This window comes from Callorhinchus milii, unplaced genomic scaffold, assembly GCF_018977255.1.
Source record: "Callorhinchus milii isolate IMCB2004 unplaced genomic scaffold, IMCB_Cmil_1.0 Scaffold4, whole genome shotgun sequence".
In the NCBI taxonomy this organism is placed as follows: domain Eukaryota; kingdom Metazoa; phylum Chordata; class Chondrichthyes; order Chimaeriformes; family Callorhinchidae; genus Callorhinchus; species Callorhinchus milii.
In genome coordinates, this window is record NW_024704745.1 from 70,429,548 (window position 1) to 70,447,304 (window position 17,757).

At 42.2% G+C, this 17,757-nt stretch overlaps 1 protein-coding gene across 1 annotated transcript; it reads left to right on the forward strand.

Annotated features, from left to right (window-relative positions):
- Positions 1-2,704: 2,704 nt before the first annotated feature.
- Positions 2,705-11,538, forward strand: LOC103177213 (mesenteric estrogen-dependent adipogenesis protein). Its single transcript, XM_007891289.1, has 5 exons — positions 2,705-3,027; positions 5,870-5,979; positions 6,829-6,935; positions 9,412-9,624; positions 11,259-11,538. The coding sequence occupies exons 1-5, from the start codon at positions 2,798-2,800 to the stop codon at positions 11,307-11,309; spliced, it is 711 nt and encodes a 236-aa protein (XP_007889480.1). The 5' UTR covers positions 2,705-2,797; the 3' UTR covers positions 11,310-11,538.
- Positions 11,539-17,757: the final 6,219 nt, after the last annotated feature.

A 17,757-nucleotide genomic window follows, 5' to 3' on the forward strand; every position in this document is an offset into this window, starting at 1 on the left:
CACAAGGGTTGTCAACCCTCCAGAATTGTCCTGGAGTCTCCAGGAATTAGGGATTAATCTCCCTGCTGCGAGCAACCTGGGAGAAAAATCAAAATGGATAATTTTGATGGTCGGGGTTTTTCAAAACATAGCGTCTCCAAAAGTAGTAGCGGAGGTAATAGGGGGAGCGGGGAGTGGGCTTTAGGTTTATGAATGTTGCCTTTACCTCCCACTCAGTCTCTCTACCCGTTGATCTCTACTCTGCCTCATAACGCACGTCATAATAATAATAAACGTTGCATTTGAAATAGCGCCTTATCACGTCATTGAGACATCTCAAGGAGCTTCACAGAATCTATTATGAAGTGGATGGACTGGGTATTTTGTGGGCAAAACCTGGCAGCCAATTGCGCACAGCAATGTACCACAAACAGTTGTGGATTGAGTGACCAATATTTTGGGGGATGATAAGCTATGAAGTTTTAGCCGGTTAGACTCCGGCAGTGCCCCAATCATACTCTGGGGGTCCCCAAACCTTGGCTCCTGCCAACCTATACCTAATAATTTCCGGAATTATTCTCCCTCACTCCCCCCAGTTTCTCAAGGGAGAGAGCGCCTGTTCCATTCCAACATCTATCTCTGGAATTTCCATGTGTAGGTAGGATGCATGGAATTCTCAGCTTCGTTTGGCTATTCTTAAGGATGGTGATGAGTTTCCGCACGTGTCAGACACCTGGCTGACCCAGAAATAGTTCAGCTTTGGGGAGGGACAGCACACACCTTAATTTCAAAACATCGCTGCTTGTTGCTTTGTACAATTGTGAGCATTGCTTTGGAATTTTCAAAATAAATAGGGAAAGAAAATCAATTTCAGGTGTGACAGTTTTCAGCCATTACCTTTTTTCCTTTTTTCTTTAACGAATGCTTCCGATATCTCCCATTGTCACCAGTGTCAGTAGGACAACCATGCTACGAGAGATTGTTTTCTTGTTTTCTCTTTGACCGAGCCTTCAGCTCCCCTCTCGACTCTCTTCCCCCTCCTCGCTCCCTCCCTTCCCTCCCCTCACCCTGACCATTTCCCCCCTCCTCGCTCCCTCCCTTCCCTCCCCTCACCCTGACCATCTCCCCCCTGCTCGGGTCATGACCCAACTGTGCAGCGCCTTGGGACGTCCTCCTGACGTGAAAGGCGCTTTATAAATGGAATCTTGTTGTTGTTGTTAAGAGAATGAAACAGACTTTGCACCTGCAAAACATTCTTCACCTACAGACAAATGCCTAAAGTTCAATTAAGCCAACAGCAAATACTGTAGGTAACAATACCGAATACAGATCTGAATAGGATTGAGAAATAATATATGAATTGTAGAGTAGCTACTGCAGGATACTTTACAAACACAGCCATCAAAACAGTGCTGTCTACACAAGCCCACAGTCCTCTAGTCATTCCTAAAGAATTTACTTTTTGCAACCCCGTCACAAATAAACACACCCTATTACAATAAACAATTTCTTAGTTAATTAAGCTTTAAGCAAACACAAAATGTAGATTCTTTTCAGTATACTGACAGTATACTGTATAATGAAATATTTTATAGGAGTCTGTAAATATAAGATCTGTCTGCAATGACATATTGACACAATATTTAGAGCCCCAGAGTGCAAAGTGTAAGATAATATAATGATCCTTGCATTTGATATAGCACCTTAACACATCTTTGAGACGTTTCAAAGCACTTCACAGAATATACTGTAAAGTACTGTCAATGTTCACAATGTCTGAACCCGTCTCTGTAGACACATACTACAACACAACGTTTTTCACATCCATAGGACATCTCAAAGCACTTCACTCAGCGGACTGGTCACCTGAGCTGGGGAGGGGGGGTGGGGGGAGAAAGGATATTATGAAGTGAGAGTGAAGAAGCCCAGGATTAAACAGGGGGGATATTCTGGGAGTATCTATAAAATATTTTCCCCCCAAGAGGTTAGAGAGGGTGCTAGGTAAACAGAGACGCGTGGAGTAAGGAAACTTGCCCAAGAATCTAAAATTCAAAAACAGGATTTTGGAAATGTTGAAACGACGGTAACTAAAAAGATATGAAAACAGGCCATGGGAACTTCATTCCAAGGCAGTCTGGGCGGATCGGAATGAAGTGAAGTGGAGTTCACAAGGATCAGGATGACACTTGTCCAGTTGAAGGATTCAGTATCTACAAATCCTGCTGCAAGTGTTTGACCTTGAGGTGGGCATTCTGTGGCTGTGGAAGGAGTGGGTTTAAATACATTATCAACTCAAACATGCTTAGGTCATTCAAGTGTGAGCATAAAAAAGTATACTATTCGCAACTGTAACTTGGCCCCATTCCAGCCCATTCCTCCATAGAAAAGGTTCCTCGTCCTACAATAGACTATTGACGCTACCCCATTTGTACATTCCACTAAAGGAAAGAAGTGAAAGGTTCCTCCCTGCCCTTTCCCAAAGGCAAAATGCCTCTTGCAAGCCGATGCTTTATTCTGAAACAACTAGAAAGCCACGATTCACCCGGTTGATCTGGTTTTAACAAGCATTGTCTGACACAAAGGGCGAGTCAGAAACTTTTTTTTAGCAACGATCAATGAGTCACTGTCATTCCTCGGCTTTGCGAAGCACCTTTAATCTCAAAACAATCTAGATTTTAGATGCACAGCAGAGTTTCTCCAATTTACAACACCTGCCTCTCCAGGCAATTCTTGTGAACCCGGACCTAGTGTGTATGGTGCTGATCTGCTCTGCTCTGCATAGGTGATTTCTCCTGGTTTGTGAAAGAGTGAAATTGACATGTCTGCAGCCTCAGTCACTGACTTGAAGACGATTTCTGCCACTGCTATTGACTGTGAGATTATGGTATTGCCTATGGAATTGCTGCTGAGTTTGCAGCGATCGCACTTCATTCTCAAGGGGAAAAATATTCAAATCAGCCAAGAAACAGGTGCCGGATACAACGTGATTTCCAATGGACAAATCAGTTTGGAAGGGCAGCGATTTAACCTGGCCAACTGCATCCAGAGGTAAGAGCTGCAACAGGTACACACACACAGTAATTGTAGGAGTAATATCTTTCCCTCTCCCCTAGGGAAATAGTATCAGTAACAAAAATAATGGTTTAGGGTTAATTTCTTTTCACAGGACATTCAGATAGTGGACCTGGGAGGAAATCCAATCCCAATCTGCTAATAAACACATATGTTGTGACTTTACCCTCACAGTAATCGATATCATTCCATTATTTTCTCCTGTTGACTTTTCTATTGCTGCATACATAACATGGAGAGGTGTGTGCGGAGAGAGGGGGAGATTAGCATGGGGGGAGGCTCATGTGGTGTATAAACATCGGGCTGTTTCCTACCGTAATGTTCTATAAATTCCATTGGGATGGGAGGAGATTACTTGCCCTCAGGTATCTTGCTCAAGTACCTTTGTTAATGTGAGTATGTGGCAATCTCACTAATCCTGCTCTCACCTGACTCTATCATGGGTTGTGGATAGGGATCAGCAATGGGAGCTCTGGCTGATTTTTTTCTCCCTATCTTCAGTTGGTCATAGTGGCTGGAAGTGATCGATCAATCAATAAATTTAAAAGCATCTTCGCCGAGTCCACTTTGCACCTAATATCAGAAATACATACCACTGGTTTAGGTTTGAAGCTTACTTACTCTACACTGTGTGCTTTTAATAGTGATTACAACAACAATAATTTTCTTTTATACAGCGTCCTATACACAGGATAGCATCTCGGAGCGATTGCAGTATAAATTTGGGTTGAGAATGCTATTGACTACACTAAAGTGCTACACTAAAGCCTGGCTATTGAGGTGATTTTTATATCACTCATAAATACATTAGGAAGAAAACCCACAGCAATTAACGGTTCGAACACAGGGAAACCTCGTTGTTTTGCAGTCGGCTGGGTCCAATGGCTCAGCTGCTATCTTATGAGCAAGGCAAGAAAAATGGTTGGCTTCTAAGTTGTCTTGCACAGGCTCCGTGAGCCTATTGCTCCTATCCTCGCCCAGGTTCACTGGCTCCCCACCCCCAGAGGATCGAGCTCAAGATCCTCATCCTCACTTTTAAATCACTCCACGGTCTTACCCCATCCTATTTCTGTGACCCCCTTAAAACCTGCCAACTTGCTCGTTCCTTCTGCTCAGCAGGCACTGACTTGCTTCACATCCCCTGCCCCACCATTGTCAAATGGGCTTTCAGCCTGTCTGCCCCCACCTATGGAATCCGTTGCCTCACCTCCTTCAAATTCCATGTCAAGACCTTTCTCCTTGACCACACCTTTCGTTATCTCACTCTGTAAGACAAATAAGAATTTCTAAAATGCTTCCTAACCCTCCACCTCTCAAAGCCAGTCAGGAACCTCGGCGTTTTGTTCGACCCTGAGCTGTCCTTTCTCCCTCACATCCGCACCACAACTGGCACCGCCTTCCATCACCTCCGGAATATCGCCAGATTACGGCACTACCTCACCCCTCACGCCGCTGAAACCCTGGTTCACGCCTTTGTCACCTCAAGGCTGGACTATGGGAACTCTCTCCTCGCCGGCCTTCCCGGCACCTCCCTCCACAAGCTGCAGGTCATTCAGAACTCTGCAGCTCGTGTACTGTCCCGCACCAGGCTTCGGGACCACATCACTCCTACCCTCGCTCGCCTCCACTGGCTCCCCATCCCCCAGAGGATTGATTTCAAGATCCTCATCCTCACCTACAAGGCCATTCACGGCCTTGCTCCCTCCTACCTCTCCAACCTACTATCCCCCTACCTACCTGCCCGTACCCTCCGTTCCTCTGGCTCCGGTCTGCTCCACGTCCCCCGCCCCAACCGCCCTACTATCGGTGGTCGGGCCTTCAGCCTCTCAGCCCCGAGACTCTGGAACTCCATCCCCCAGTGCCTTCGCCTTGCTTCCTCCCTTTCCTCCTTCAAGGCCGGTCTCAAAACCTTTCTCTTTGACCGTGCCTTCAGCTCCCCTCTCGACTCTCTTCCCCCTCCTCGCTCCCTCCCTTCCCTCCCCTCACCCTGACCATTTCCCCCCTCCTCTCTCCCTCCCTTCCCTCCCCTCACCCTGACCATTTCCCCCTGCTCGGGTCATGACCCAACTGTGCAGCGCCTTGGGACGTCCTCCTGACGTGAAAGGCGCTCTATAAATGGAATCTTGTTGTTGTTGTTGTTGTAATTCCAATTGTCAGCAGTGAAGTTGTGGCAATGCTCCACCTTTCACAGCAATGTAACCTCACCTTGTAAGTGGTGGCGAAATTTAATACTTTGGGTGCACATAAGAGAATGCTTAGAGGTGAATAGAGTAAATATACATACTGATACTAATTCATGTTAAACGAAAGCAGAAAGTTGTGAGTTGTATACTTTAGGTGAGTCAGTATTAAAGTATTGTAAACTCTGAATGTTTTTTCCTTTTAAAAACATCCTCACCAAATTTATCAACCCCAGAGAAATAGGCCGATTAAATCAGTTAACGCTCTATCCAAGTTTGTCTTCATTTCCATTTGGGATGGCACAAATTTAGCACCATTTTGCTATGCACAAACATGATTAACTTTGTTGAGAGTTTGCGGCCATAAACAATTATCAACTTTAGTACCAAGATTGAATGTTTTAACACTCTTACTTTAATCATAGGCCCAAAGTGAAATATTCAGTTGTAATCCAATACAGTTCAGCCCTGTTATAAAGCAGTGTATGGGTTCCATAAAATTCCAATTAACGCTATAATGATGCACAATAGTTGATTTGCCTGGACATGTGCACAACTGGCTGGAGCATAGTTTATTACGTGAAGGAATATTCTTCTGTAAATGTGAAATTCTGTTACTTTCTGTTACTAACTTTCAGGAAAATTACTTTGAACTCTCTCAAGGAGCACAGGAGCTTCCAAGAAACTATATTAAGTAAACCGATGGTCTTTTTTACCAATGTTATGGTCGCTGGCGATTCTACAATAGGTATTTATTGTCTATCTTTCTCTACATTTATCTATTGACTGTTATTTGCTTATTCTTTACTGTACTATAATTGCATTAATGCCTTCAAAGCAATATCAATACAGACTGACTACTACAAGAGTTTGAGTCCATAGTTATTTTTTCCCCCCTCTCTAGATCGGTTGGAAAAGCAGGGCATTTGTGTGGTATTAGCATATAGAGTAGGAGAGCCATAGTATAACTCTTTAGTTTATGTTGAGGCAGAAAAGCTGAAGGCCTGACCGCTGATGATGGAGCAGGCAAGGTGGGGACATGGAGCAGGCCAATGCCTCCTGAGCGGAGAGAGCAGACAGGTTGGTAAAGTTTTAGTAGATCGTAGAGGTAGCGAGGAGCAAGACCGTGGAGGGCTTTAAAAATGCGGATGATAATCTTGAATTTGATCCTCTGGGGGATAGGAGCCATTGAAACCGGCCGAGGACGGGGTTGATCGGTTCACAGAGCTTAGCGCGGGAGAAGACACGAGCTGCAGAGTTTTGAATGACCTGCATGGAAGTGTTTAGAAATCCAGTGAGCAAGGAATTAGCCTAATCAAGCCTGGATGTAATGAAAAGATTGCTCTAATTGTTTATTGAACTGATCAAGAAGGATATAATCTTGAAGGTGTTTATATTCCAAAAGAGCTACTAATCCCTCCCCTCTATTAGATCATTATGAAAATAAATTCAATCTTTTCTTGTCCATTTTCTTCCTACAGTACTTCTCCCCTTCACAGAAAAGTGCAATGTAGTCAAAGAATGTGCAATAAAATGTGGATAAGATGTGTGTGTGCTACATGTTTTGTTGATATAACTTGTTCTCACAACTTAACAGTTTTTGCTGTCATTGTGAACATTCGTCACCCCAGAATGCAGTTTGAGATAGGTGATAGCATGAATGATGCCATATCGACAGCAGTTGGAGCAAGTTACATCCTCCAGGTAACTAAACGTTGTTTATGTAATGGTATGACTGAATTCCTTTTATAATAATATTAATAATCCTTGAATTTGATATAGCGCTTTTTCACATCTTCTCGACGTCTCAAAGCGCTTCACAGAATATACTGTAAAGTGAATTGACTGCACTTTTTTGTGGGCGAAATGCGGCAGCCAATTGCGCACAGCAGTGTCCCGCAAACAGTCGTGGATTGAAATGACCAAATTATTATTGTTGTGTTTTTTTCTTGAGGGATTATTATCAGGTGTGTGGAGTAAGGAAACTTGCCCAAGGTTTCCAAGGTTTCATCCTGTCAGGAATCAGAGTGCTCTAACCACTGAGCCACAGGAATCCTTTACTTTTGTAAAGGGATCATGATCCTGGAGTTTTTTTTCAGATAACGTATCATCTTGCTTGGCAGTGATATCTCACTTTAATTCAGTATTAAATATTGTCTGTTTTTTTACATTACAGAATTATAATTAGGAATTTTAATCATCTTTGAACTTGAAATAGTGACTATGACATTGAAACGTCTCACAGTGCTGCATTGGTAATTTCTGTAAAGCAGTGATTGTAAGTTTGTAGATGAACCTGGCAGCCATTTTACACACAGTTATGTCCCACAAACAGCCATGTAAGCAGAAACACCAACTTATTTAAGAGGTAAGCTTGCATTCAAGGGCTCTGAGACGCTACCCATGTGACGGGTGCTATATAAATGCAAGTTGTTGTAAATTTCGCCCACAAAATATACAGTCAATTCACTTTACAGTATATTCTGTGAAGCGCTTTGAGATGTCTTGAAGACTTTGTTCTGACAAAGAGTCATGGACCTGAAATGTTGACCCACTTTTCTTTCTCCATAGAAGCTGCCTGACCTGCTGAGTGTTCCCAGCAATCATTGTTTTTGTTGCTAAATTATTCACTGGATAGTTAATGATTCATTGGCAAACCTTTTTGTTAATTCTGTTAACAGTTTGCCATCTATTGGTTAGATGGATGACAAACTGTTAACAGAATTAAAAAAAAGTTTGCCAGTGAAAAAAAACCCTGTGGAATTTAGGGCACTTCTCAATATACGTAAGGAGAAGTTTTAGCTGGTAACCTTGCCAATTAATTACAAGCTAAATATTATACAGTAATTTCACTTTACCGTATATTCTGTGAAGCACTTTGAGACGTCTCAAAGACATGGTAAGGCGCTATATCAAATGCACAGATTATTATTATTATTAAGCTAGGTGAAATACTGATGGTGTGCTGTTCACATCTCTACATTGAGTTTGTCATCATTTATAATAATAATAATAATAATAATCCTTGCATTTGATATAGCGCTTTTCACGTCGGGAGGACGTCCCAAAGCGCTTCACAGAATATACTGTAAAGTGAATTGACTGTATATTTGTGGGCGAACGCGGCAGCCAATTGCGCACAGCAATGTCCCACAAACAGTCGTAGATTGAAAATGACCAATTTATTATTGTTTTTTTTTTGGTTTTGGAGGGATTATTATTAGGCGTGTGGAGTAAGGAAACTTGCCCAAGGTTTCGCCCTGCCTGGAATTGAACTCAGGTCTCTCGCTTGCAAAGCAAGTGCTCTAACCACTGAGCTACAGGACTCCATTTCAAGTTATAGGCATCTATTGTGGTAAAAGTTGTGGTTAAAACACTTGACTGATGCATGAGCACAGCATAAAAATGGGGAGTGAACTAACATGATGGGAAGATGTCACACAGTGTGAATGAATAGAGAAGCTGATTAATAGTAAGGAGTATGTCTCTTGATGTCTAACACTGTTTTTAGTAAGAGATGCATCCCTTTGGACTTGCTTCAGTCTCTCAGTATTGCTTCAGGTAACCTGAGCGAGGCACCAAAGGAGCTTTGCAAAATGTAACCCTTGTAGTTGGGCAGTGAGGACTCTCAGCCGAAACAGCTTTCAAACCACATTTACTGCTGTTCATAGCATTACAGTGTTGCTCTCCTGTGACTGCTTTTATACATCTGGAGACGTACGTAAAATAAGGACCTTTGTACTGTACTGTACTTGAAAGGGATAGTTGGAATAACGAGTTGTGTAAGTTTCCTGTGTGGATGTGCATGAATGAGGGGCAAGATTGGGAATAGGGATTGCTGGAATATAAATTTCAGTGAAATCCCTCCCCCCCCACCCAGATATTCCAAACAGTTTGGGATAGTCCTGTATTGGAGCACGTGCATCATGTTCCAAAATGTAACTGTTGTTTTAATGCAATAAAACTGTACACTGACTTGGCTTTAATCGGAGTTGTTTAAACCGAGTGCACTGTAGAACTGTTTACATTGCCTTTCATATATTGCCCATTTATTATCCTGGATGTATCCTCAATGCTAGCTTCTAATCTGCATTTATTGTATATTCTATAGATTTAAAATGATGTAAGAAGCCTAGTTATAATAGAACCATTAGTAGATTTTTTTTCTCCCTTTAATCAGTTTAACTTGAAAACAGCCCTCCAGTCATACTTCAGTCTGAATGGGGGATATAAAACAGATGGCCTGGGTTTGGATTTCACCTGCGAGTTCAAACGTGATTCCTCATCTGATGACTTCTATTGGCTTGGACGAAGTACAAAGATTAAAGAACTGAACGGAAAGATTGTGAACTTGTCTTGTACAACGGAAGACGAGAAATGCCAAGTCAAGCAGGTATTGCAGAAGATAAGCGAGTCTAATTTTCGAGTGAGTAGTACGTCTCAGCAAAGCCTCAGCAGAAGCCCCTCACTTCCTGCAGGTACAAAGCCGCATAGTTTACTACAGTATTTAATCATTAATTTAACTTCTGTCTGTCTTGCGATTCAGGTAAACACTCTTTCTCTCTTTCTCTCCCCGCCCCCCCTCAATGGCTGATATTTCCTTGGCAAATATTCCTTCCTCCTTCAAATTTGTCCCCCAATTTCTGCTGAATTGGCTCCTTAACTCATTGCTGTTAATAGGATGTTGCTGGGGTGTAAAATAACTGCTGTGTTTGTCTCCCCATAATCACATTCAATTTACTTTTAGTTAATCTTATTCTATGAAGCACTTTGAGGCATTTCTTTCACATGAAAGTCATTGTATAAATATGTGCTGTTGTGGCAGTTACTATTGACTATTTTCATGCTAATGGTGTTTGGTGAGAGTTACGAGACACTACCTCGTGTGAGGGGCGCTATATAAATGCAATTTGTTGTCTGATTAATGTGGATTAGTGCTATGCCAGAGCACTCCTACACTTCTGGTGTTGTTCCTCCTCTTTGACTATGCCTTCGGTCAAACTCCTATTCCTACCCTCCTTGTCCTCCACCCCTTCTGATCCCAATCCGCTGCTTGGTTCCAAATCCCTGACTGTCCATGTAATTTGTTGTTGTTGTGCATATTGCACAGGAAAGGCTACTGATGTCAATTCCTGCACATGTGCACTATGTTCTGCTCTTGCCATATCTCAAAGGAAGTGATGTCAGCGGCGATCAGGCGACCCCGGAAGTGGCAGCTGACAGCCATGTTTTACTTCGCCTTCTTATAATATGGGGTCGGAGTTTATGGACCCAAACGATCGTGTTGTAACAATGTGGCCCATGTGTAACTGAGGATGCAGTGAGGTTCTGTTGTTTCACAAATTCTGTTCTATGGTATCTTGCAAAAGACAAACTATTTTTTAAAAAATCCTTCAGTCACTTTTAGTCTTTAAAAGTATTCAAGTTGTCAGGCTTACGTTCCAATGCAGTGCCCAGGAAACATTGCACTGTCAGAGGTGCTAAACCTTGAATGAATGTCTGCCTGTTCAGATGGCACTGTTTGGAAAGAGAAGCGAGTTTCTCCTGGTATCTTGGCTAATAATCTCCCAAATAAAATTGGTCATTCACTTAATGGCTGATTGTGGGACATTGCTGCGCACAAATTAGCTGCTATGTTCTCTTACAAATACAGTCACACCACTTTACAATAAATCTGTGAAGTGCTTTAAGATATTTCAAAAGCCTGATAAGGCGCTATTTTAAATCCAAGTATTATTATTACTATAAAACACGTGTAAATGTCTCACTGGTTAACTACATAATTAAAGACATCTGTAATTGCCTCTGTAAAATGGTTTACCCAAATCACATAATAGATCCAGCACTGACACATAGTTTATTCAGCTCACATAATACCTCCATTGACTTTATGGCTGATCAGTCTGTTAATTGGATAGTCTATATTTTTGTTGTTTTTTGAACTTCCAGAACCAAGATAGAAGTTTCCCTGTTTTGTAAGTAAACTTAAGTGTAAACCTTACTTTATTTTATATTTTTAAAATCCAGGCTCACCCAAGGATCAAGAGAGTAGTTCATCTCATTCACAACCACATGTGAAGAGGAAATCTCCAAAGAAAACATCTTCACCACCTTCACCACAGCTACCACTAGTTAATGAAAGGTCATACCTGCTGCAGTTTACACAGCGCTTGCCTAAATATATAGAATGATTGCCATCAAGAAGATGGAACCAAGATTCAGCTAATAATTCTTCTAAGTGGTATCTCGAGTCAGACTTTGACAGGAAGAGTCACATAATAAAGTATTTTAAGATACTTGAAGCAGACTTTACTAAGTCCTTGTGTGTGTTTTTTGAGTTGATATTGAAATGCACTGAACACAAATAGTTTACATGTGTGCACAGGTGATTATGTGGAGTTTATCATTGAATTGCTGTAAATTGATAAATCAGCCATACGGCGTTATTCAGCTGGAAAAGCACTTATTTTTTTCACGATTTGTAATTATAAATACCCATAAATATGCATAAGCCTGCAAAGTTTTTTTCCCCAAATACAACTGCTCATGTTCAAAAGTGTCCTCTAAGAGATTGTGCAACTTTAATTTTTCCACAAGTGCTCCTAAGGAATTGTGATTGTTTTTTCCTACGTTACATTTCTCTTTCTGTTGTGCTGTTTGTTTTTGCCCCTTCCTCCTTCAGGATTCTGGAAGGGAAGATGTACATGAGCATTAGTAGGTACAATCATTGACTCATTTGGATGTGAGGAGAATGGGTAGAGATGCTGGCATTTGTGCTTGCAAAGACTGATTTTGATGAGACTGGCTTGTGTATACGTCTTCATGCATTGCCAGCAGAAACCAGTTCAGTGGAGAAAGAGAAATGCTTTACAAAAGGGAAGTCATGCTTGACTAACCTTTTAGAATTTTTTGAGGATGTATCCAGCAGGTTGGATAAGCGGGAACCAGTAGATGTGGTATATTTGGATTTTAGGAAGGCATTTGACAAGGTGCCACACAAAAGGCTGTTACTCAAGATCAAGGCCCACGGGATTAATGGGAAAATATTAACATGGATAGAAGAGTGGCTATCGGGTAGAAAGCAGAGAGTAGTGATAAACGGATCATTCTCGAATTGGCAGGATGTAACTAGTGGAGTGCCACAAGGATCAGTGCTTGGGCCTCAGCTATTTACCATTTACATCAATGATCTGGACGAGGACATTGAATGTAATGTGTCTAAATTCGTGGATGATACTAAACTAGGTAGCAGAGTGAGCTCTCAGGATGATGCAAAAAGATTGCAACAAGATATAGATAGGCGCAGGGAGTGGGCAAGTAGGTGGCAGATGGAATTCAATGTTAGCAAGTGTGAAATTATTCACCTAGGTAGCAAGAATAAAAGAACAGATTATTTTCTGGAAGGGGAGAAGTTAGATAGTGTTAGTATTCAAAGGGATTTGGGTGTCCTTGTACACCAGTCCCAAAAAGTTAGTTTGCAGGTGCAGCAAGCAACTAAGAAGGCGAACGGTATGTTAGCGTTCATTTCGAAAGGTTTAGAATATAAGAGTAGGGAAGTCTTGCTGCAACTGTATAGGGCTTTGGTGAGATCGCACCGAGAGTATTGTGTGCAGTTTTGGTCTCCTTATTTAAGAAAGGACATACTTGCCCTAGAGGGGGTGCAGCGTAGATTCACTCGGTTAGTTCCTGGGATGAGGGGACTGACCTATGAGGATAGGCTGAATAAACTGGGGCTGTATTCTCTAGAGTACAGAAGAATTAGGGGGATCTTATTGAAACTTATAAGATTCTTAAAGGGCTGATAAAGTAGACACTGAAGGTCTGTTTCCCCTGGTAGGAGAATCTATAACCAGGGGTCACAGTCTTAAAATTAAGGGTCAGCCTTTTAGAACAGAGTTGAGGAAACATTTCTTCACTCAGAGGGTAGTGAACTTATGAAATTCACTACCCCAGAAGGCTGTAGATGCTCAGTCCTTGAACATCTTCAAGGTTGAGACTGATAGATTCTTGAAAAATAGAGGGATTAAGGGATATGGGGACAGGGCAGGTAATCAGAGTTAGGTGAGAAGATCAGCCATGATCTTATTGAATGGCGGAGCAGGCACGAAGGGCCGAATGGCCTACTCCTGCACCTAATTCTTATGTTCTTATGTTCTTATGTTTTAGCCATGTCATACAATACAGTATCATTTACATTTATACAGTGCCTTTCACATCAGGAGGAAGTCTCAAAGCGCTTCATGGTACTGAATAGGCACATGAGCTCAGGGTGGGAGTTGAGAGTGGTGTGAGAAGAAAGACTAAAAAGTGTGAGATGTGCCGTGAGGAAGAGGAGGGATGGGGAGAGATGGGGTGAGACAGAGCGACTTCAAGATGGAGTACTAGAGAGCAGGAGCAGAATGGCTGAAAGACCCTTGCCGATACTGGGGCAGATAGGGCAGGGCATGTGAAGTAGGCCAGTGTTTGCTGAGCGAAGGGGACGCCTGAGACAGTGTGGTTAGAGGCAATCACATAGATAGGGTGGGGCCTCTTTTTTACCTACATCACTGGCGATCACTGGCAGTTAAGATTGTTTTTTTGCACAGTTACCCACAATCTTTCATTTATACAGGGGCTGTGAATGTTTCTTCTCAATGCTTTGAATTTTTTTCTGATATTTATTCTATATCTGAGTGCCATATTAAGCCAAAATTGACAAGTTGCAGAAAATGTATTGAATCCTTTCTATTAAAGCATGATTTTGTTTGGTCAACTGGATGTGTAGCACGTGCTTCTGAGTATCTAGGCCTGACTGAATGTTCCACATATGTATGTATGGAAATTTCCCTGTGTCTGGAATAGAAATGCATACTGTCTCCCTGGAGAAATGTACACAGTTTACCTAATTCCAGAGAATATTGGGTGAAATCTGGCAAGAACCAAGGCTTGGGGACCCAAGAGTGTGAATTGGGGTATTGCTGGAGTTTAACCAGATACAACCGCATAGCATTGATATTGCTGACGGTCCGGCAAGCTTTCCCGCTGTTTGTCCAGCAAGGACCATCCTAACCATTATTGCCTTGGTTTGCAGAGTTAACAGAAGCTAAATGGGAAGAATTCCTGCTCCCAGTATTCAGTTTGCCACTTCAAGACCCATAATAAGACAAGCTCACTAGCCTGTTATCAGTAGCGCCCTGGACACACCTGGCTCAAGGACCAGACGACTGAGACTGCTATAGAGGATTGACTCAATTCTGATACCTTGGAGCCAGCTCAGTTCCACAGAGACCTTGCTTACTTCATTCCTTCCCCACCTCCCCCCCACCCATCATGAGGAGAATAGACATGTTATTTGGTAAAGCATTTCCCCAGCGGGAAACTGAGCTATTGAAATTAGGGAAATCCTAGGTTCTAACCCTGGCTTGTGCTGAGCTGTTTGATCTTTACAGGGCTGCCTCTAGCAATATAATAATTGATTCCAGTCTCTGAAGTGGAAAAATCATTAAGGCTCCTACTCCTTGAAGTGAGGTTGACAGAATCATGCTTGGGTAAATGCATTTCACGGTCCTATAGCATAGTGATAATTTACTGCCTGGACTCTTATATATGAAACGGCTATTTTGTAGAAACATAGGAATGTAGGGGAATGGAATGTGCCAAAGTAAAAGAACTGCATGCTGCTGTGTCTCTCATACTGTACCACTCAATTAATGCCTTCACTAAATCGCTGTCTAATTCCCTTTTGAATTTGCTGACACAGTCTTAGGAGTGCCCGAGAGGAGGAGGAAGCTAAGCCTGACACTATCGACGACACAGAAATCTTTGATCTTCTTCAACCAGGGACAAGAGCTCCAACGTAAATCAGGGGGAAACTGGAGTTATGAATAGAACTCAATTAGAGCACTTCAGCTCCTGAGCTGTTATCTGTTGACCAACCTCACTGAATTCTTTGAAGCGGTAACAGAAAGAGTAGACAAGGGTAATGCGGTAGATGTATTTAGATTTCTAAAAGGAGTTTGATAAGGTACCACATAATAGATTAATGAATAAGGTCAGAACATGGGGTGGAGTCAGGGGAAAAATAGCAGAATGGATAGCAAACTGGCTACAAAACAGAAAACAGATAGTAGGGGTAAAGGATAGCTACTCAGACTGGGAGGGAGTGGACATTGGTGTTCCACAAGGATCGGTATTGGAACCATTATTGTTCACAATGTACAATAATGATTTGGATTCGGGAATCAGGCGTACAATTTAAAAATTTGTGGACGACATCAAACTGGGGGGAGTAGTTAATACAGAGGAGGACTGCAACAAATTACAGCAAGACATTAATAAACTTGCTGAGTGGGCATTTAAATGGCAAATGCATTTCAATGTAGAAAAGCGTGAGGTGGTACATTTTGGTAGAAGGAATAAGGAAGTCACAAACACCCTGGAAAATAAAACCCTAAATGGGGTAGAGGAGCAAAGGGACCTAGGGGTACACATACACAATTCACTAAAAGTAGCATTGCAGGTTAATAAGGCCATAAAAAAGCAAACCAGGCATTGGGGTTCATTTCTAGAGGGATAGAAATGAAAATAGGGAAGTTATGCTAAACTGCTATAGAACCTTCGTTAGACCCCACTTAGAATACTGTGTGCAGTTCTGGTCCCCGCATTATAAAAGGGAAGTAGAGGCACTGGAGAGGTGGCAAAGGAGATTCACGAGGATGATCCCAGAACTGAGAGGTTATACCTATCAAGAAAGGCTGAACATACTTGGACTCTTCGCTTGAAAAGAGGAGGGTAAGGGGTGATCTGATAGAGGTCTTTAAAATGATGAAATGTTTCATAGAGTAGACATAGGGAAGATGTTTCCATTTGTGGGGGAGACCAAAACCAGGGCCCATCAATATAAAATAGTCATAGATAGATCAAATAGGGAAGTTAGAAGAAATTTCTTCACACAGAGAATAGTGGGAATGTGGAACATGCTTCCACAAGGAGTTATTGAGGCAAATAGCATAGATGTATTTAAGGGAAAGCCAGATAGGTATATGAGGAGAAATGAATAGAAGGTTATGCTTGAAGGCTTAGTTGAGGAAGGGCAGGAGGAGGCTCATGTGGAGCATAAACACTGGCATAGTCCAGTTGGGCTGAACGGCCTGTTTCTGTGCTGTACATTCTAATGTATTCTAATGCAAATGTATTCTATCTATTTATGTATCTATTTATCTTATTTATTTATCTCTTGCTCTTTATTTATTCACTCTGTAGCAACAACAACAACAAAATTACATTTGTTATAGCGCCTTTCATGTCGGGACGTTGTCCCAAGGCGTTTCTGACATGAATCGGGGGTTGGGGGGGCAGGTGGGGAAGGAGGGTGAACGAAGGCACGGTCAAAGAGGAGGGTCTTAACATGGGTCTTGAAGGAGGCAAGGGAGGAGGCGAGGCAGAGGGACTGTGGGATGGAGTTCCAGAATTTTGGGGTGTAGGGGCTTAATGCGCGACCTCCAATGGTGGAGCAGAGGGCGTGAGGGACAAGCAGGAGGCTGGTGCCAGTTGAATATAGAGTTACATGGAGTGATGTGGCATGGAAACTATTCGGTCCAATTAGTCAGTGCTCATGTTTGTACTCCACATGCCATTCCCCCCCACCCCGAATCCCAATTATTCCTCTCTCCTATTCTGTATCTCTTTACTCTCTTCTCCCTCATGTATGCTTCATGTTTTTTCTTAAATACATTGATGATACACATTGATGGTGGCCTCCGTGGTGTGATATGATTAGCTGCATTCGTAATTTTTTTGTGGCTTTCCAGTACGTTAAAACTTTCTAAAGATCATTTAGAGATCATTAAATATTTAAGTGTCACCTCAGAAGCAAAGCAACAGGCAGAACACAAACATCCAATGGATAATGTATGAAGATGGAGTTCATGGGAAACCTAACCCCAGTCAACCTATTAGACAATTAACCCAAAGAGCAAAGAGAAAGACTCAGAAGATTTGACCAGGTTGGGTGCATTTTCCAGCTTGTCCCTTATAGTTGGATATTAGATTTTGGGCAGAAATCTGGATTTTAGTTGAATTACTGACTGCGCCAATCACTATCATGTTAACTGAGCAACAAAACTACAGAAAATACAAAACACATCTCTTTATTAAACTCATGTGAACTTGGGTTTATCAAAACAGTGTAAGCAGCAAATAACAAGTCAAATAAGATTTTGGGCTACATTGCTCAGGTGTGGTATAAACACAGATTATCTGGGCTGAATGGCCTGTTCCTGCGCTGTAACAGTCTATTTAAGTACAGCAAACATTGTACTATTCCCAGCTTTGCTCCTTCCTCTCCCACCATTCCCTTGATGAACCCCTCCAATTGGGTTTCTGTGCCGCCCACAGCACAGAAACAGCTTTGGTCAAAGTGACAAATGACATTCTGTCCATCTGCAATCAAGGCTCCCTCTGCCTCCTCGGCCTCCTTGACCTCTCTGCTGCTTCGACACCATCGACCACTTCATCCACCGCCTCTCCTCTCACCTCAACCTTCATA

What these genes read in the sequence shown, in the direction of transcription:
- LOC103177213 (XM_007891289.1), top strand. Translation starts at nt 2,798, where the DNA reads ATGTCTGCAGCCTCAGTCACTGACTTGAAGACGATTTCTGCCACTGCT. An exon ending in CTGGCCAACTGCATCCAGAG is followed by an intron (nt 3,028 to 5,869) that starts GTAAGAGCTGCA and finishes ACTAACTTTCAG; the next exon opens with GAAAATTACTTTGAACTCTC. An exon ending in AGAAATGCCAAGTCAAGCAG is followed by an intron (nt 9,625 to 11,258) that starts GTATTGCAGAAG and finishes TTTAAAATCCAG; the next exon opens with GCTCACCCAAGGATCAAGAG.